This window comes from Bos indicus x Bos taurus, chromosome 3, assembly GCF_003369695.1.
Source record: "Bos indicus x Bos taurus breed Angus x Brahman F1 hybrid chromosome 3, Bos_hybrid_MaternalHap_v2.0, whole genome shotgun sequence".
NCBI lineage: Eukaryota > Metazoa > Chordata > Mammalia > Artiodactyla > Bovidae > Bos > Bos indicus x Bos taurus.
In genome coordinates, this window is record NC_040078.1 from 83,096,884 (window position 1) to 83,118,086 (window position 21,203).

Genomic DNA, 21,203 nt, shown 5'->3' on the forward strand with positions numbered 1-21,203 from the left:
TTTCAACGTTGAATAAGATGTTAGATGTGGACTTTTCATAGATGGGCTCATATTGGGGTAGTTTTCTTCTTTTCCAAGTTTGTTGAATTTTTTTTTTTTTATCATGAAAGTGTGTTGAATTGTCCAGTTCTTTTTTCTGCAATAATTAACATGGTCATGTGGTTTTGTTCTGTTATTTTGTTAATGTGATGTATTAAGTTGATTGATTTTTATGTGTTGAACCATCCTTGCATTCCAGGCTGATTGCTTTTATTTTTAAGTTTAATTAATCTTTCCTTTTTTTGCCTTTGACAGCTAGAAAAAGTGCTGCAGCAAGGAGACATTGGAGAGTGTGCAGAACCGTATATGATTTTCAAAGAAGCAGATGCCACCAAGGTAGAATTTCTTGCCTCTTATTCCCCCCACTTTCATAGTCATTAGCAGTCACTCTCCATTCCCCACAGATCACCAAACCCAACCCTAAATAGTCTCTAATCTCCAAAATTATAATCTGAGAGGATGCCATACTGAGCATATTAAATTTTACTACTAAAATTTTCTTTTCTTTTTCTGATGGCATGCTCTTTCTTCTTTATTACCTTTGTCATCTAGTTTGAGTCATGTGCTATGCTATTCTTTGACATCTCCCCAACCCCCAAACTAGTTGACTCTTAAATTTTTTTCTTGGAGAGAAAGTAATTCAGTTTAATTCGTAAATAATGAAAATTTTCTGTATTTACAAAATAGTGATTTTTTTTTTTTTTTTTGGCTATGCTTTGCAGCTTTTGGGATTCCCAGCCAAGAATGGGATCCATGCCCCCTGCAGTGGATTTATGGAATTCAAACCACTGGATCGTGATTTTTTTTTTTTTTTTTTACCAGACAGTGATTTTGATGAAACTTTTTCTAGCAAAGCAGGTGTATTTTGGATATCAGTCTAGTGGCAGATAATTAAGGAATGTTGTAAAAATAGAAAATATACTCTCCCCTTTGCCATCAGATAACAAATTTATAGAATTTGGATAAACTTATAAAGCAAAAATAGTTGGTGAATAATTGGTACCAAATTCTAGGTTCTCTGAGTTAGCTATAAGAATAAAAGGTGATTTTTGGATCTTTAAACACATGATTTAATGTCAAACAGGCAGGAGAAGTGTGCTTGAGGAGTATTGAACAAATCACCAAAATTTAGAAAATTGTTGCTTTCTGTTTTTCTGAGATTTATAACAAGAATTGAGCCTTTTTTGCTATTACGGGTACATCTGAGCACACGATGTTCTCTGATTCCTAGATCCTAGATATCTGGTTGAAAGTAGGGTTAAAGTATTCTGTCTTTCCCCAGGTTGTCATTTTACAAATTAAATTTTCTCTGTTATATGAAACTCATAGGTGTGTCATTGTGGCTTGTTTCACTCTTCCCTCACGTATTTACATAATTTCAATATGGGTCCTTAATTTTCTGTAAGTACTCCTAAAGCAAGGACCTATTTTGGAGGTATAATAGATATAGCAAAAAACATTGTTATCATTTCGGTATCCCTTCATCTTTTCTCAGTCCTGAGTCCCATGGTAGGACACTGCCATTAGAGTATGACCTCACTGACGTCCTATATGGAAAGAGCACATGAGAGATTTTGGTGTAGATTTTCACCCTTGAACTATGGATTGACTATTGCAGGCCACATTGGTGTTTGTTTCAGGGATGGCCTAAAAGTTGAGCCAGCTTCAGGTTGTCTTCCAGATAAGCATGTACTGTTTGCATTATTAGTCTTTTTCAAGGGTTTAGTCCCCTTGTACTTTTTTTGATTGCTTCTTTTATCACAATTCTGGACATATTATTGTTGGTCTGTTTGTGCACTACCTACTTCTACATCATAGTTGTCATAAGTTAGTGATTATTTCAAAGTGGCCCAAATGCTTCCATCTTTTTTTTATAGAATAAAAAAATTTAATAAGTCATAACCTAGAATATTTTGTGATTGACAGTTGATGACTGAAACATGGCTATATTTCTTTCATAAAATAGTACATGCAGTACATTAACATGCTTGACACTTGCTCTCCTTTCTTTTATCCCAAAATAAGATCATCACAAACAAATTTTACAGACTTTTAGATGCATTTGTAGAGCTGGTTAAGGTTCTTTAGTAGTTAATATAATGTTAACTGGGGCTTCCCCAGTGGCTCAGCAGTAAAGAATTGGTCTGCAATGTAGGAATTGGCAGGAAACGCAAGTTCAATCCCTGGGTGGGGAGGATCCCCTGGAGGAGGGTATGGCAACCCACTCCAGTATTCTTGCCTGGAGAATCCCATGGAAGAGGAGCCTGGCAGGCTACAGTCCATAGGGTCACTAATAGACATGACTGAAGCAAATTAGCATGTACGCACACACTGTTAATTGATTGCTGAAAGGTATGGATTGTTTTTCCATTTTGCTGAGAATTGAAGATTGTTAACCTTTATATTTTCCGTTATGATATAGCCTTTAATTCATTTCTTTTGAGCATAATCATATAATGTATAAAGTTTTGTTTTACAGAATAAGGAAAAATTGGAGAAGCTGAAAAGTCAAGCTGATCAGTTTTGTCAAAGACTTGGGAAGTATCGCATGCCTTTTGCTTGGACTGCAATCCATTTAATGAATATTGTTAGCAGTGCTGGAAGTTTGGAAAGAGATTCTACAGAGGTAGAAATAAGCACTGGAGGTAAGAGTGTTTTATGTAAAATAGTTCTATAGTTTTTGCTTACATAGGCTTGTTTTTTTGGTCAACTTTGCAATGTAATGAGGCATTGAAAGGGTTTTCTTTTTCTCCTTAACATGTTTATTGAGATGTAATTCACATATAATTTACCCATCTAAGGTTTCTAATTCAGTGTTTTCTGTTATATTCATAAGGTTCTGCAACTGTCACCACAATCTAATTTTGAAACACTTTCATACTCACTGGTGGTCACTGTTCATCCTCCTCAAGTCCCCACACTCAGTGCTAACCGACCTGTAATCTGTTCAGTCTGTATGGATTTGCCTGTGCCAGACGTTTCATATTGATACAATTATACAATATGTAATCTTTTGACTACCTTCTTGCATTTAGCATAATGTTGGAAAGGTTCATCCATGTTGTAAATGTGTCAAAATTTTATTTCTTTTTATTGCTGAATAATAGTCCCTTGAATGGATATACTACATTTTATTATCCATTCATCAGTTTATGGACATTTGGATTGTTTCAACTTTTTGTTTATTATAAATAATGCTGCAAGGAAAATTCATGTACACGCTTTTGTGTGGACATATGCTTTCATTTCTCTTGGACATATAGCTAGAAATGAAATTTATGGTAATACAATTCTTTGTTTAACCTTTTGAAGAACTGCCAGACTGTTTTCCAATGTGACCACACCATTTAAAAATTACACTAGCAGTGTATGAAGGTTCCAGTTTCTCTACATCTTTGCCAGTACTTTTATTATCCGTCCTTTGAATATAGCCATCCAGGTGAAGTGGTATCTCATTGTGGTTTGGAATTGCCTTTCCCTGATAGCTAATGATGTTGAGTTTCATTTTGTTTGCATTTATTGTTTGTACATCTTCTCTGGAGAAATATATAATTATATCCTTTTCCCATTTTTTAATGACTTTTTTCTTACTATTGATGCTCATTTTTTAACTAGCTTTTTTTGTATTCTTGTCATTAAGTTATAATTAATAGTTATAATTTATAAATGACTATATAATAATCATTTATATATTCTAGATTTGTTGTTGTTCAATCATTAAGTCGTGTACAACTCTTTGTTACCCTGTGGACTGCAGCACGCCAGGCTTCCCTGTCCTTCACCATCTCCTGTGAGATTGCCCAAACTCATGTCCATTGAGTCAGTGATGCCATCCAGCCATCTCATCCTCTGTCGCCCCTTTCTCCTCCTGCCCTCAATCTTTCCCAGCATCAGTCTTTTCCAATGAGTTTATCTCTTCGCATCAGGTAGCGAAAGTATTGGAGCTTCAGCTTCAGCATCAGTCCTTCCAGTGAATATTCAGGGTTTATTTCTTTTAGGATTGATGGTTTGGTCTTGTTGTCCAAGAGACTTTCAAGAGTCTTCTTCAGTGCCACAGTTAAAAATTATCAATTCTTCAGTGCTCAGCCTTCTTTATGGTCCTACTCTCACATCCATACATGACAGCTGGAAAACCAAAACTTTGACTGTATAAACCTTTGTCAGCAAATTGATGTCTCTGCTTTTTAATATACTGTCTAGGTTTATCATAGCTTTTCTTCCAAGGGATAAATGTATTTTAATTTCATGGCTGTAGTCATCATGTGCAGTGATTTTAGAACCCAAGAAGATAAAATCTGTCACTGTTTCCACTTTTCCCCCATCTATTTGCCATAACGTGATGGGTCTGGATGCCATAATCTTCATTTTTTGAATGTTGAGTTTTAAGCCAGCTTTTTCACTCTCCTCTTTGACCCTCATCAAGAGGCTCTTTAGTTCCTCTTCAATTTCTGCCATTAGAGTGGTATCATCTGCATATCAGGGACTGTTGATACTTCTCCTGGAAATCTTGATTCCAACTTGTGATTCATCCAGCTCAGCGTTTTGCATGATGTGCTCTGCATATAATTTAAATAAGCAGGGTGACCATATACAGCTTTGACGTACTTCTTTCCCAGTTTTTTTACTAGTGCGTTGTTCCATGTCCAGTTCTAACTGTTGCTTCTTGTCCTACATATTCTGGATACAAATCCCTTATCTAATAAAGGATTTGAAGATTATTTTCTTCCATCCTGTGATTGTCCTTTTACTTACTTGATGGCATTGCTTGAAGCACTGAAGTTTTATATTTTGATGTTCAATTTCTTTGATTTTTTTTCTTTTGTTGCTTGTACTTTTGCTATTATACCTAAGATAGCATTACCTAATTCAAGACTGAAAAGCAGCTACTTGTGTGTTTTTGTCTAAGAGTTTTATAATTACAACCCTTACATTTGGGTATAGTTCATTTTGAGTTAATTTTTGTACATGATAAGAATTACTTATAAGGGTTAGCTTCATCTTTTCCAAGTAGATATCTAGTTGTTCGTACACCATTTGTTGAAGAAATCATTCTTGCACTATTAAATGGTCTTGGCATAATTGTTGAAAATCAATTGACAGTAGATATGTGGGTTTATTTCTGGACTGTCATTTCTATTTCATTGATAGATATGTCTAAGCTTATGCAATTTTTATACTGTCTTTATAATTTTAGCTTTGCAGTAAGTTTTGAAATTGGGAATGTGGGTCCTCCAGTTCTTTTGACTATTTTGAGCTCTTGTATTTTCATAAGAAGTTTAGAATCTGCTATTAATTTCTGCATAAAAGCAGCTGGAATTTTGATAGAAATTACACTGATTTGGTAGATCAATTTGGGGAGAGTTTCCCTTCTAGCAATAATAAGTCTTCCAATCCATGAAATGTTTTTCCATTTATTTAGATCTTATTAAGTTTTTTTAATGGTGTTTTGTAGTTTTCAGTGTACAAGTCTTGCCCTTCTGTTGTTAAATGTATGTTCATGTGTTTTTTTGTTATTTGATGCCATTTTAAATGGAATTGTTTTCTTAATTTCATTTTTATAATGTTCATTTCTAGAGGTTGAAATACAACTGGCTTTTTAATATTGATCTTGTACTTTGAAACCTTTTTGAATCTTTTAACTATTTTTTTTTCTTCTCTGGATTCTACATACAAGATCATGTCATCTGCAAATAAAAATTGGTTTACTTTTTCCTTTTCCATTTCAATGTCTTTATTTTTCTTTTCTAAATTATCTTGACAAGAACCTAGTGTATACGTTTTAAAAAAGTGGTTTACTGTTTCCTTTTCCATTTCAATGTCTTTATTTATTTTTCTTTTCTAGCTATCTCAATAAGAACCTAGTGTATAAGTCCTCACCTTATTCCTGACTTAGAGGGAATGCATTCAGTCTTTCACTATCAAGTATGATGTTTGCTGTAGATTTTCTATAGATGTGATACAGTATTTTGAGGAAGCTTCTTTCTAGTCCTAACTTTTTGAGTGTTTTTATCAGGGAAGAATATTGGATTTTATATTAATAAAATGATTTCTCTGCTTTTATTGAGATGACTTGTCTGGGTTTTGTCCTGTAGTCTTTTTGTATGGTGTATTGCATCAATTGATTGGTTTTGGATGTTAAACTAATCTTAAATTTCTGGGAGAAGTCCCACTTGGTCATGATATGTTAATAATTTTTATAGATGTTTATTTAGAACCTGTTTCCTAGTATTTTGTATAGTGATTTTGCTTCTATTAATATGTTCCTGAGGGATATTGGTGTATAGTTTTTCTTCCTTGTAATCTGTGATTTTGGTATCAGGATAATACTGGTGACATAGAAATGAATTGTGAATTCTTATTTCTGTTTTTGGAAGAGTTTGTAAACAGCTGGTATTAGTTTTTCATTGAAAGTTTGAAAGTTTTCAGTAGTGAAGCCATTTTGGCTTGGTCATTTCTTTGTGGTAAGTATTTTCTTTACTAATTAGATCTATTATTTTAGATCTATTCATATTTTCTCTCCCTTCTTGAGTCAGTTTCAGTAATGTATATCTTTCTAGAAAAATACTCATTTCATTCAAATTATCTTATTGTTGTCTAATCTGCTGACCTACAGGTATTTGTAGTTTTTCAATATAATCCTTTTTCTAAGATTTGTAGTGCTGTTCCCTCTTTCATTCCTGATTTAAGTAATTTGAGTCCTTTTTATGTATTTGTTCTCCATCACTTCAGTTAAAGTTTTAAAAATGTTGTCTTTTTGAAGAGTCCATGTTTGGTTTCAATGATTTTTTTTTACCTGTTGTTTTCCTAGTTTATATTTCATTTATTCCCATTCAACTGTTGTCTTTTTTGATACCCTTTCTAATGTTTGCTTTGGATTTAGCTTTCTCTTCTTTTTCTGGTTTCCTAAGATGTAAATTGGAGAAAGCAATGGCACCCCACTCCAGTACTCTTGCCTGGAAAATCCCATGGGCGAAGAGCCTGGTAGGCTACAGTCCATGGGGTCGCTAAGAGTCAGACACGACTGAGCGAATTCACTTTCACTTTTCACTTTCATGCATTGGAGAAGGAAATGGCAACCCACTCCAGCGTTCTTGCCTGGAGAATCCCAGGGATGGGGGAGCCTGGTGGGCTGCCATCTGTGGGGTTGCACAGAGTCGGACACGACTGAAGTGACTTAGCAGTAGCAAGATGTAAATTAAGTTACTGATTAGAGACCTTTCTTTTTTAATATAAACATTTGCAACTATAAATTTCCATATGAGAGCTTCCTTAGTGATATATTAAATGTTTGGGGATTTTATGTTTTCATTTTCCTATATCTTAAGTGTTTTTTTTTAATTTCCCTTGTTATTTTGTCTTTGATTAATCAGTTATTCAGAAGTGCACTGTTTAATTTCCACATGCTTATGAATTTCCAAAATTTTCTTTTGTGATTGATTTATAGGTTAATTTCTGTTACTCTTGGAAAACATATCTTAGATGATTTAAGTCACTTGGAATTTATTGTGTTTTGTTCTGTGGCTTAGTGTATAGTCTTGTCTTGGAGAATTTCCTGTGTGTGCTTGAGAAGAATCTATATTATGCTTTTGCTTAGTGTAGTATAGACTGTAGATGACTTTTAGATCTAGTTTGTGTATAGCTTTGTTTGTTTTCTATTTCCTTGTTGATCTTCAGCATAGTTGCTCTATTGGTTTTGAATAGTAAGTTTATCTTACTAAGACTTTGAATACAAATTAGCTTAAATTCTGTTTCAAACTCAAGTGCTGAGACTGTGGGACCATTGTAAGGTGACTAAAATTTGCATTATGTGAACATTTTCTAGTAAATATATAGTGCCTCTCTGTGTGCTTTTCATAGCTCATCTTTGGTTATTTGCATAATCTTTACGTGGTAGTGATTTATTTTACACTGGAGAAGTTTTAAGAGAGAACCCAAAGATTTAGGTGAAATGTTTCCTTACAGATCTCTCCAGAAGTTAAATTCTTTTACTGTAATCAGTATGCTGCAGGGACAGTTTTTACCTTTAGTGGATATTTTCCTGTGTTTGTAAAGCTGATACATTTTAAATATCATGGAAATGAATATCTTGCTTTTTTCCCTTGGTAGAACGAAAGGGGTCTTGGTCCGAGAGGAGGAATTCTAGTATTGTTGGGAGAAGATCACTTGAAAGGACAACAAGTGGAGATGATGCTTGTAACTTGACCAGCTTTCGACCTGCTACTCTCACAGTAACAAATTTTTTTAAGCAGGTATTGTTCTGTCATGGAGGAATTCTAGTGGGCTACTTGTACATAAATTTTTCTTGACTCCAGAAAAATCATAATTGTCCATGTAGTACATGTACATATAATAATTGATTGTGCTTTCAAGAAGTTAAAAAAGCATTAAGAATAAAAATTATAAGAAAAAACAATTAATATTATATGTGTTGTTTTATCATATTTATTTAAATGTTGATATTGACTAGTAATGCTTCATAATCAGTCATCTGTATCTGTATCCTATTTCTTAATTTTAATATTTTAACTTTTCTTAAGCGTTGATGGTTTATGAATTTTCTTGGTCAGTTAAACTTAGTGGGGTTATGTCTGTCCTCACCACCCAAGTTTTTTTTAACCTGAAATACCACATCCATAGTATATGGAATAGAAGTTTCAGGCTCTAGTAGTTTATTTTTGTGCTAAAATTTTTTTTATAGGTGAGTTTATAAGTCTAAACAGTTCTTGATCAAAGATGTTTTGTTCTTTGCAAGTATATTTTCTGTACTTCAACTTGTGAATCAGATCAGTAGTTTTCAAATGCTGGTCATGATCCATTAATGGTAATATAAATTTAGTAAATAACACTCAACTTAAAAAAATAAAAAATAAGTTGAATAAAAAATTAATAGTGCATTGCACTTCATGAAGTTAAGTATTGCTTCAGTAGGCTTTTTTTCCCTCTAAGTTTTGCGTGTGTGCATACCTGTCTGTATGTCCTTACGTGATGTATGTGCTACTGGATTTTGATGTAAAATGAATTTTATACTCTGAATTAAGATCAGAAAATTTTGGAAGTCTGTCTAAAGTAACCAAACAACCAGAACTATAATAAGAATGGGAGAAAAATTTGTATTTGTGTGATGATGAACTGTCGAAGGGTACCATGCATATATTTTGGAGCAGATTAAAGGAAAAGGCTAAGTATTGTCTCAAAATTTCTCCTTCTGAGGTGTTACTGTAAATAGGAAGAGAAAATCCTAGCTTAGTGACACCTTGTAACTTGAGAGGGCAAGGTGTTTAGGGCAGCACAACCTGTGATTTGACAGGTAGTCACCTACTTGACAGAGAAGGCAGTGGCACCCCACTCCAGTACTCTTGCCTTTAAAATCCCATGGACGGAGGAGCCTGGAAGGCTGCAGTCCATGGGGTCGCTAAGAGTCAGGCACGACTGAGCGACTTCACTTTCACTTTTCACTTTCATGCAGTGGAGAAGGAAATGGCAACCCACTCCAGTGTTCTTGCCTGGAGAATCCCAGGGAGGGGGGACCCTGGTGGGCTGCCTTCTATGGGGTCGCACAGAGTCAGACACGACTGAAGCGACTTAGCAGCAGCAGCACCTACTTGAAGACCTTCTCACAGTTATGTATCAGTAGCCTTCACAGGCAGCTGTTCTGAGACACTCAAATGGAAAACAAAGCCGGTGAGAAGTGTCTGAAGTGGTAAGGGTCTTCTTATTGTGGTAATAGTGCAAGAAAGAATCTAGAAAATGCCATAGTGTTACTTGGATGAGGTAATAGGCCAAACTTGGCTGTGGAAAGAGGGCAGTAGATGTACATTTCTCTTTTTCCTTCTTCAATTGGTGTTCCACTTCTGCCACTATTTCCTCAGTTCCTTTTTGGTTTAATTCAGCCTACTTTATTATTGAACTACTGTTATAATCTCAAATCAGCAAGTCATCCAATCACCCACCCACTTATTTCAACAGATGCTTTTTGAGCATTCACCATGTACTGAGCATCAATCCACCCACCTACCTACTTATCCAATACATATTTTTTGAGCATTCATCATCTACACAACCCTATTGAGGACTAGTAACTGGAAACTGGAACAAAGTAATTATAAAAACTTATAAAATAATGGTTTCTGGATATATGGAGAAATGGAAAGCACTTACACTTAACTTTTATGCAGTTCTATAATTTTTAACTTAACATGTATGACTTTTATAAGCATTTTTATAAATAGCTTGAATATTGTGTATCAGGCAAGTGCAAATTAAGTAAAAAAGCAGACATTACAAGTTTAATAAAGTAGAATTCAAGGTATAAGTTTCTCCTAAATAAGATACAGAAGGCAACTTTTTTTCTCATTTTGTTTTTTTAATTGATGAATGATTACTGTCCATGATTTGATATAGTTATCAGGAGTGTTTATGTACAGATTTGAAATGTGTCAGGCCAACATGATTAGAAATGCATAAAGATTTAAAAATAAAAATTAAATCCATACATTATAAGGATATTTGTTCTATTGTTGACAGGTATAGAAGTTATATGTTGCTTCAGGAGCACATAGCAGTGAACATGCAGTATGGAGGAATGAGTGTCAGCTAGGCTTATTCATGTGTTTGGAGATTGATAAGAGTCAGTTGATCTAGACTGACTTCTGCTGCGAAAACTGAAATGATTCAGACTTTTTATATGTTGCGCACTCTTAACATCTAGCAGGCCAGCTGGGTTGTGTTCTTATGGCAGTGACAAGTTCCAGAGAGGAAGCAAGCTTACTTTTGCAAGCATTTTTCAAGTCTCTATAAAATGTTTGTTTACTGGTTAGAACAAGTCACATGGCCGACCCTAGAGAAGGGAATTATGTCCCATGCAGCAAAAGGCATGGAAACAGGGAGTAAAAAGAATGGAAGCCATTAATATAATTGGTTTAACAAGTTAAGTAGACAGAAATAACTGAGTCTTGAGATAATCTGAATGTATTCTAAATAAGGGCCATTTAAATTTAAAGCTCTGTATTAATTTCTATACTCAAAAGGAGAGAATATACTGTTTCAGTGACTGATAGAACATTTACAATAGTTCAGTCATATATTCGGTCACTGAAAAAATCTTCATGAAGTCAAATTCTCTAACTATAACTCAGTAAAGCTAAAAACCATTTATACAAGTATTAACAAAAATCTCTAACCGCTTGAAAAGTAAAAATCACTATTTAAAATAATGGGATAAAAGAAGATCTGTTCTGTATCCTGCTTAGAATACAATAGTGAACTACTGGGATCTGGCTCAAGGTGAACTCACAGTAATAAAGGAGCCTTAAATATATTTATTACCAAATAAGATAAAAAGATACTATATGAACTATGGATTAAAAAAAATAAGATGTCAAATGCAGAAGGTTTGGATTAATAAAATCTAAAGACTGTTAAATAAAAGAAAAAAGTCAATCACTGCCTATTTTAACTGTAAGAAAAAAATTACAATAAATTGGAAATTCTTTGTTAATTAGACCTGGTCTTGTTTTTTGTGTGTGTCTTCCCATTGATTGAGGTCCTTTTGGAGTTTTCTTTTTAGTCATATTATCAGGATAGTTATGGTTTTTTTAAGGGTAGTTTTTTGTTGTTCTTTTTTTCTTTTCATTTTCAAATTTAGCCAATGCTCTGTATTTTGCTTTTATATTTTGGCAATATAAAGTTGCAAAGACAAATGAAAATGCAAGTGGAACAAATTTAAAAACTGTCATTTAGATATATATGTGTATATGTATACATATGTATGTCTTTTCTGTCTACATTCATTTCTTCATCTGCTTCTAACTTGCATTGATTTTTCTATATTTTAGAATGCCCTGTAGTACCTTATAAACATAGATAATGAGCTGTAAATAAATCTATAAAGCTAAAACATAGATAGCAATATTATAGCTTAATATAATTTAAAAGCATAGAAAGAAGAAAATAATTTAGCATATTTATTTTTAATCATAATTGTGTTAATTTAACTTTTCATTCAGACTAAGTTGAAGGAAGAGGGGCAGGATTAATTAACAGGCAATAGAAATTTATTTTCAGTGTACTATATTTTTTTGATCAAATACTTTTTCTTCTATTTTTAATATTAGGAAGGAGATCGCTTAAGTGATGAAGATCTGTACAAGTTCCTTGCTGATATGAGAAGGCCATCTTCTGTTTTACGGCGACTAAGACCTATTACAGGTATTTAAACATTTTTGTGTAGACATGATGACAGCTATTATCATCATTAAAAATTGTATTTTTTGTAATAATGTGTTAATTTTTCTCATATCTGACCCGTATGTCTTTCTGTGCTTAATCCCTGTCAGTCTTCTTCATTTTACTGTTCTGCTCTCATGTAGTCTAACAGTTTGGATACAGGATTCAGTACCTTTGATAGTTTGAGTACTGAAAGGAGAATAATGAATAATATGTGGCTTAAAATTATTTTCTAGAGGGAAAAAAAATAACATGTAATGATAGATACTCACAAATAGGTTTCTATTGTGATCAGAGCAAACTATTCCAGAGTAAAACTATTTTGAAGTCTACCAAGTTTGAGCAAACTCTGGGAGATGGTGAAGGACAGGGAAGCCTGGCGTTCTGTGGTCCATGGGGTCGCAAAGAGTCAGACATGACTGAGCGAGTGAACAGCAACCAAGTTTCGTTTAAACTGGCACTTCTCCTGTGGCCCAGTGGTAATGCAGGAGACACAGGAGATGCGGGTTTGATCCCTGCGTTGGGAAGACCCCCTGGAGGTGGGCATGGCAACCCACTCCAGTATTCTTGCTTGGAGAATCCCATGGACAGAGCTGGAGGGCTATAGTCCCTAGGGTCTCTTAAGAGTTGGACATGAGTGAGCATGAGCGCAAAAGTTTAAGCTAAATCATTTAATCTTTGAAATGTTGGCTTGTTTCCCTGTAAGATTCCTGTGTTCTTTTTCTTCTCCTTTGCCTCTTCCTTTCCATTCATTCATTCAGTAAGCATTTATTATTTTATCTTTTTATGTCTGCATTAGTAGTTTGAGATTTGATATGATGAAATAATTCAGAGTTCTGAGGTGATAGCAGTTTTGATTTCTTTCCAGGCTTCTTGAAGAAATAGGATTTAAGTCCTTCCAAAAATACTCGTGTGAGGTTGTTATTTATTATATTTTTTATTTTATTTAAAATTTTTTATTGGAGTATAATTGCTTTACAGTGTTGTGTTAGCTTCTCCTGTACAACAGTGTGAATCAGCTGTGTGTGTGTCTGTCCCCGCCCTTTTGAGCCTCCTTCCCCCTGACCGCCACCATCACAGAGCACCGGGCTGAGTTCTCGGTGTTAGTAGCAGGTTCCCACTGTGTATTTACACAAGGGAGTATATGTCAGTTCAGTTCTCTCAGTTCGTTTCACCCTCTCCTTCCCTACCGCCTCTTCCACGTCACATGTCTGTTCTCTATGACTGCATGTCTGTTCCTGCCCTGCAAACAGGCTCATCCATTATCATCTTTCTAGATTCCATACACATGCATTAATACAGGATACTTGTTTTTCTTCTTCCGAATTACTTCACTTTGTATGACATGTTTACATTGTTTTTATAATGTATTTTTTGTATGCAGCTCAGCTGAAGATAGACATTTCTCCTGCACCTGAAAATCCCCTTTACTGCCTGACCCCAGAGCTGCTTCAAGTGAAGCCTTACCCTGACAGTAGAGTTAGACCTACTAGAGAAATTTTGGAGTTTCCTGCAAGGGATGTCTATGTTCCAAACACTACTTACAGGTAACGCATTTTAATTTTGGAGAATTCCTGAAGTAAGGTACTGTATATTCTAATATTAATATAGAATGAAAGTCTTGGAAAATCCTTTGCAGCTTTGCTACTTATTTCATTTCTTACTTCATGATTTTGCTAATAGCTGTAATGCATTTAGCTCTTACTGTGTAATAGGTATGTTAATTACCTTACATACTATATCTTATTTAATCCTTATAACTTGAGGTAGGTATTACCTTCATTTTAGAAGTGAGTAAACTGAGGGATAGAGAGTTCATACCTAACTGTGTTGGAGCTAACATGTGAATTGTGGGTTGCTAGGTTAAAACATTTGAACTTGTAGTTACTGTATTTCCTCAGACGTTCTTATTAGCAGAATCTAACATTACACATGAATTAAATGTATGTACCTGTACTATGTTCTAATAATAATCAACAGTATTTGGTGTGATTCTATATTATAAGATCCCCTGGAGAAGGAAATCCACTCCAGTACTCTTGCCTGGAAAATTCCATGGACTGAGGAGCCTAGTAGGCTACAGTCCATGGGGTTGCAAAGAGTCAGACACAACTGAATAACTTCACTTTCACTTTCACTTTCTGTATTACTCAGAATACTCGACATAAGATTGTTGGATAGGATTCTAGACTGAACGCTGCATAACTCCAGGGGTACCATTTATATGTTCTCTGTATGAATGAGGCTCCCTTTGTTTGTGAATGCTGGGACCAGGACTTGACATGTCTGTTGGGATATCCAGCAGGGCACCTCCGACACAAGTTTCTGCCTCAGCTTCCTCACTTTAGTATATTTCATCACCATTTACCCAATTGCTGAGACAAAGTGTTTGGAATCAAAATGATTTCTCTTTTTTTGTATTCCTCACATTTACTCCTCCAAGAAGTTTTGTAGGCTCTGCTTCAAAATGAATCCCAAATCTAATGCTCCTTACCTCCTCCACGTTTGAAATTCTACTTGTCACCATCCAGATCAGCACTGTCAAACAGAAATATAATGGGAGCCACATTTGTAATTTTCAGTTTTATAGTTTCTACATTAAAACAATAAACAAGTGAAATTAATTGTAATCATAGGTTATTTAATCCAGTATATCTAAGATAGTATCATTATACCATATAGTAAATGTCAAAAATTCTTTTGCTTTTTTTCACTCCTTTATCTTCAAAATCTGGTGTGTATTTTACACTAAAAGCATGTTTCAGTTCAGATGCACTGCATTTCAAATGGTTGATAATCAATAGAACTAGATACTAGAATACTGGATGGCTGCTGATCTAGAATTTTGTGTACATTTTTAAATTTGATCTTCTTACTTCTACCCATGCTTCAGTCAGTTCTCAACATTGTAGTCAGAGAGATTTTTAAAAGATATAAATCAGATCATTTGGTCCTGTGTCTTAAAGTCCTCTAATGTCTTCTATTTTAAGCAGAAAAATAATGAAGACTGTAAGACTATATGATCTAGCTCTTGCCTTTCTCTAACTTCATATCCTACTAATCTCTACCTTGCTCATTTTAGCCTCAATGGCCTTTTTGTTCATCCTTGAATAAACAAAATTCTGCCCAAGATTTTTTTATTTTTTTCTTCTCTTGGCCTGTTGTGTTTTTCTCCAAATCGTCACATGACTTGATTCCTTATTCAGTCATATATCTATCTACTTAAAGGTCATTTTCATCACCCTACCTAAAAGATCCATTGCTTCTCTCCTCCAGCTTTTACCCTTCCTTATATTTATCATTATCTGGCATTACAATATGTATTGAGTTGTTATATGAATGTAATTACTGTAAAGGGCAAGGGCTTGTCTGTTTTGTTTACCACTTTATCTCCAGCATATAGAATAGTGTGCTAGCACGTGGAGAGTACACAGTAATACTTATTAAATGTGTTAAGAAACATGACACTATATAGTGTTATGAATGGGATTTAGAGTCGCACAGGTATGGGTACGATATCTGACTCCACTGTTTACTGTTTAGTAGCTTAGAACAAATGACTTAGTTTATTGGCACTCAGTTTTATTATCAAATGTGGGGATGATAATACCTGTCTTCTTTTGTGAGGGTATAGAGCACAAACTATTGCAGGTGATTGGCATTTAATGCGAGTAGAACTCCTGGAATATAAGGTAAATGAAATATATACTACTTTTAAAAGAAACATGTGTAAAAGAAAAAAAAAAAACAGGTTAAAAAAAAAAAAGAAACAGGTGATACAAATATTCTCCTGTAAGTTTTCAGTTCAGTTCAGTTCAGTTGCTCAGTCGTGTCTGACTCTTTGTGACCCCATGGACTGCAGCACACCAGGTCTCCCTGTCCATCGCCAACTCCTGGAGTTTACTCAAATTCATGTCCGTTGAGTCAGTGATGCCATCCAACCATCTCATCCTCTGTCGTTCCCTTCTCCTCCTGCCTTCAGTCTTTCCCAGCATCAGGGTCTTTTCAAATGAGTCAGTTATTTGCATCAGGTGGCCAAAGTATTGGAGTTTCAGCTTTAGCATCAGTCCTTCCAGTGAATATTCAGGACTGATCTTCTTTAGGATGGACTGGTTGGAAATCCTTGCAGTCCAAGGGACTCTCAAAAGTCTTCTCCAACACCACAGTTCAAAAGCATCAATTCTTTGGCACTTAGCCTTCTTTATAGTCCAACCCTCACATCCATACATGACTACTGGAAAAACCATAGCTTTGACTAAACAGACCTTTGTTGGCAAAGTAATGTCTCTGCTTTTTAATATGCTGTCTAGATTTGTCATAACTTTTCTTCCAAGGAACAAGCGTCTTTTAATTTCATGGCTGCAGTCACCATCTGCAGTGATTTTGAAGCCCCCCAAAATAAAGTCTGTCACTGTTTTCACTGTTTCCCCATCTATTTGCCATGAAGTGATGGGACCAGATGCCATGATCTTAGATTTCTGAATGTTGAGTTTTAAGTCAACTTTTTCACTCTCCTCTTTCACTTTCAACAAGAGGCTCTTTAGTAGTTCTTCACTGTCTGCCATAATGGTGGTGTCATCTGCATAGCTGAGGTTATTGATATTTCTCCCGGCAATCGTGATTCCAGCTTGTGCTTCATCCAGCCTATAAATTTTATATATATTTTATTATATATATAGATATATGTGTATATATATATGACTACTTAAAAGAACATGGAATAAAGAAGTGAGCCATGGTTGGTATTGAACAACTTAGATGTTATCAACCCTATCTCTTATCTAGTATATGACTCTCATGCAGAACATTCCTAACTTGTGTGTATCTATCTTTCTTCTACTTGGATTATTTCAGAGACAGGGGAAATGAAAACTGGGGACTTTGAAGGATCTTTTCTTTCATTTTTCTATTTATCTTTTAAAATTTATTTACATATATAGATTTTAAACAAATGATATGAGTGTACTTAGAGTTCACTTTGTGCCATAAGGCTTAAAGTTAAAAACAGAGGTCCTTCATCTTGTTCTAACCATCCTTTCCCTACCTTGATGTCTAATCTTTATTGTCAGTCACTATAGTCAGTAGTGACTTTATGGTCTGTCCATTTTTGCTCCTTCTTTTGTTGCTTTACTCCTTGTTTTTAAATAACATGTTCATGCAGCTATTTCTTGATTCTCTTTCAATGTAAAATACCTACTGATTGCTATAGAAGGTGAAGATTTAACTCTGATATCCTCTTCCTTAAAAAAATACATACACTTGCATAAACCTTGAAAAAAAATACTTGTCATCTCTGTAAAGCTTCTTGCAATACAGTAAAACGCATCAGATTATTTCCTCTTTTGTACCTTCCTTAGTCTCTTTGCAACTAAATGATATGTTAGTATGGCAGGGGAAGTTTTCAAGGCTCACTTGGCTTACTGTAGAGTTGTTGTCTTGGAGCCTGTTGGCACCATTTTCCTAGAAATTCTGTTTGCATTTGTTTTGCAATGGAGTTCTTATTTCCGATGTATTTTTTGTTCTTGGTTTACTCATTATACTGAGAGCCTTCAGTATCTCCCTGGATTAAGGTGTTGGAAAGTACCTGGCACATATTAAATGCTCGATAAAAGTTAGTCATTAGTGTTAGGCTTAGTTGCTTATTTAAAGATAAACAGAGCCTTAAATCTTTTAGGTTGTAGGTTATTGCTTTGTCAAATAAACATAATCATGTTGTTAGACATATGATTGTCCTTGGGATTACACATATGAATTTAGAAAAACAGTTTTTATGTTTGAGATGGAATCCTTGATTTTATATTTTCTAAAATGTCATTGAAACCCCATTTTGTAAAGGCTTACTGCTGCTGCTAAGTCACTTCAGTCGTGTCCGACTCTGTGTGATCCCACAGACGGCAGCCACCAGGCTCCCCCATCTCTGGGATTCTCCAGGCAAGAACACTGGAGTGCGTTGCCATTTCCTTCTCCAGTGCATGAAAGTGAAAAGTGAAAGTGAAGTCGCTCAGTCGTGTCCAACTCTTAGCGACCCCATGGACTGTAGCCTACCAGGCTCCTCCGCCCATGGGATTTTCCAGGCTTACTAGGGAGATTGTTAATCTTATTTTCATGACCTTGAACTGCACATTTCACACCAGTTGAGTAATTTTGCCCTGTTTGATTTGCCATGAAAACACTTTGGACTTTGATAAAAGGGCCAACATTTGGTTACTTTCTTTTCCATTTTCAGAACTATGTTGGATGATCACTTAGTAGTAAATGCATAAGTACAGTGCTTGTGGTTCTTATGGGAAAAAAAAGACATTTGATTATTCTAACACAATGTGGAATATGTAACAATATATTTGTAACAGGCTTTATAAGGAAGTAATTAGATACACAATAAATACTGATTCATGAATGCATTTTTAATTAATGAATAAGTTAATCAATTACTGTGAGTTATGCTATTAGGAAGAAAAAGTACAAGCATGAAAACATGCTGATACTAGATTGACAATGTGTAAATAGATTATACTACAGTAAGTAACCCTGACACAAGAAATGTATATACTTGCTCTCGGTAAAATTTATACTAGTTCAGTGTAATCTCTTGATATAGACATTTTGTAGTAATTCACTAAAAGCAAGTAAATAAGCTATCTTTGGTGCTCTTGGGATTTTTGCTGCTGTTTTTCACTATTTTAGTTTTATAATTTGCCAGATTTATTTTTCTGTCTTTAATTGCTAAGTGCCAGTTGAAGGGGTCCAGATAGTGATGCTGCAAGGTTTCAGAGAAAAGCCTCCATTTACTAGGATATTTGTGAAAGAAGTGAGATTATTTTTGCTTTGTTGTGGTTCAGTTGCTTAGTCATGTCTGATTCTTTGTGACTCCACGGACTGCAGCACGCCAGGCTTCCCTGTCCTTCAGTATCTCCTACAGTTTGCTCAAATTCATGTCTGTTGAGTTGGTGATGCTGTCTAACCACCTCATTCTCTGCTGTCCTCTTCTCCTTTTGCCTTCAATCTTTCCCAGCAGCGGGGTCTTTTCCAAATGAGTTATCTCCTTGCATTAGGTGGCCAAAGTATTGGAACTTCATCTTCAGCATCAGTCCTTGCAATGAAGTGTTGATTTCCTTTAGGATTGACTGGTTTGATCTCCTTGCAGTCTCCAGCACTGAATTCAGAAGCGTCACAGGAGGCAGTGACCAAAACCATCCCAAAGGAAAAGAAATGCAAGAATGCAAAGACAACAAAAAAGGTTGTCTGAGGAGGCTTTACAAATAGCTGAGGAATGAAGAGAAGTGAAAGGCCAGGGAGAAAGAGAGAGATATTAGAATCTTATTAGGGTTTTATCTTAAATCTAAGAATCGTGCCTTAAAATTGCACATGAATTATGTTTTCTACTTCATAAATCCACTTCATATAAAAATAGTTATTTCCTCCCTAAAACAAAAAAGTGATATTCCTGGGAGATGTGTCATGTTAATCCCATGGGCTTGCATTTGTCATTTAGCTGTGCCCTCATAAGAATGTGTACCCCAATTAGAGGCGCATAAGCCTACAAAGTAAGATTCAGATCTCTTCCAGGTGTTCAGGGTTTCTAAAACCTGACCCCAAAATACTTGTTTATCCATTTCCTGCCCAACACAAACCCTCGGCTCTAATCAAAATTATTTATTTCAAAACCCCACTGTATACTTTCCTAATGCCATTTCATTTTTCTAGAATGCCTCCCTAAACCTTTCTGCTTGGTAAGGTCCTGTATATACTTCAAGTAGCACAGGAAGACTGTACCACTTATATTATGACTTGAGAGCCATGTAATTAATTTTTCTTAAACTAGGTTATCATATGATGATAGATCTTCCTTTAGAACTGGGGTTCTTAGTACCCTTTGGGAGTCTTGTGAATCCTCTGGAAGTATGGTAGTGCCATTTAAGGTATATAAAGAAATGAGGAGAATGTGAAAAAGTAAAAGGGAAGACCAGCAGAGGCAGTAAGGTTTTGATGGATTTGTTGTTTGTAAGTTGAGTTTGAAGAGGCTATAGGATATGAAAAGGAGAAATGGCAGGTGGCAGTGGAAGAAGGGGAACTGGAGAGAGAGACACGTAGATTTGGGAAATTTATTCATGGAAAATAAATGAATCTATGAGAGTAGATAGCATTTCTGAAGTCCGAATAGATGTTTGAATATTTTACATGGGTCCACAGTGCTAAATACTAGGAAGAAATAGGGCATTAAAGATGGGCTCAGGGACTTGCCTGTCAGTCCAGTGGTTAAGACTGCATTTCTACTGCAGAGGAAGTGCAGAATCTGCATGCTGCGCTGGCTCAGCCAGAAACAAAAGCAAACATGGAGAGTAGTAGTACTGTGGAAGCAAACTAGCTGAAGGTCAAGTTTGAGAAGAGAATATTGTTATTAGTAAATAGTAAAGAAATCAAAGGGAATGTGGACTCAGAGGTCACTGGATTCGACAGTTGTGTTAGTGGTGCAATTAGAACCCTTTCGGCAAATTAGTGAGGATTGAGGACATAATTTTGTGAAGCATAAAGAAAAAAATCCTTTCTCTAACAGAATTCTCTCTCAATCGGAGCTTTATACGCAGGAAAAAACTCAGTATGCCTGAAAGAAACAAAATGCAGCACATTATGTGAGAATTTTTAAAAATTGGAAAACTGAGAAAAAATTGTTATATTAAATAACATTATTTTACATTTGAAAGCTTCCTACTTTTTGGGGGAAAAAAAGGCCATTTTGGCACTTTTGCTTTCAAAGGTCAATTTTGACAGCTTGAATGTGGCTCTGAAAATGAAAACTATTTCCTGCCTTTATTTCTTTGTATGTTTTGGAACAAAATATTTGTGTAGGATCCACATAAATCATAAATATTTGAATGTGTCATATACTAAAAATATATATTGAACAATTTAAAATACCTAATGGTGAATACTTATTGAGT

The 21,203-nt window shown here is 35.1% G+C and overlaps 1 protein-coding gene across 9 annotated transcripts in view; it reads left to right on the forward strand.

The window, feature by feature from the left end:
* Positions 1 to 21,203, forward strand: part of DOCK7 (dedicator of cytokinesis 7) — a 189,822-nt gene that overhangs the window by 45,978 nt on the left and 122,641 nt on the right. For 8 of the 9 annotated variants that reach the window (XR_003510343.1, XM_027537056.1, XM_027537055.1 and 5 more), the window contains exons 10-14: positions 295 to 375; positions 2,519 to 2,684; positions 8,146 to 8,288; positions 12,153 to 12,246; positions 13,649 to 13,811. Coding sequence is in view for 8 of the 9 variants with exons in the window: in XM_027537056.1 (XP_027392857.1) it covers positions 295 to 375; positions 2,519 to 2,684; positions 8,146 to 8,288; positions 12,153 to 12,246; positions 13,649 to 13,811 (647 nt within the window). In the remaining variant the exon portion in view is untranslated. Of the gene's footprint in view, positions 1 to 294; positions 376 to 2,505; positions 2,685 to 8,145; positions 8,289 to 12,152; positions 12,247 to 13,648; positions 13,812 to 21,203 lie in introns of those variants that run through there. The other variant, XM_027537054.1, reaches the window with a different exon arrangement.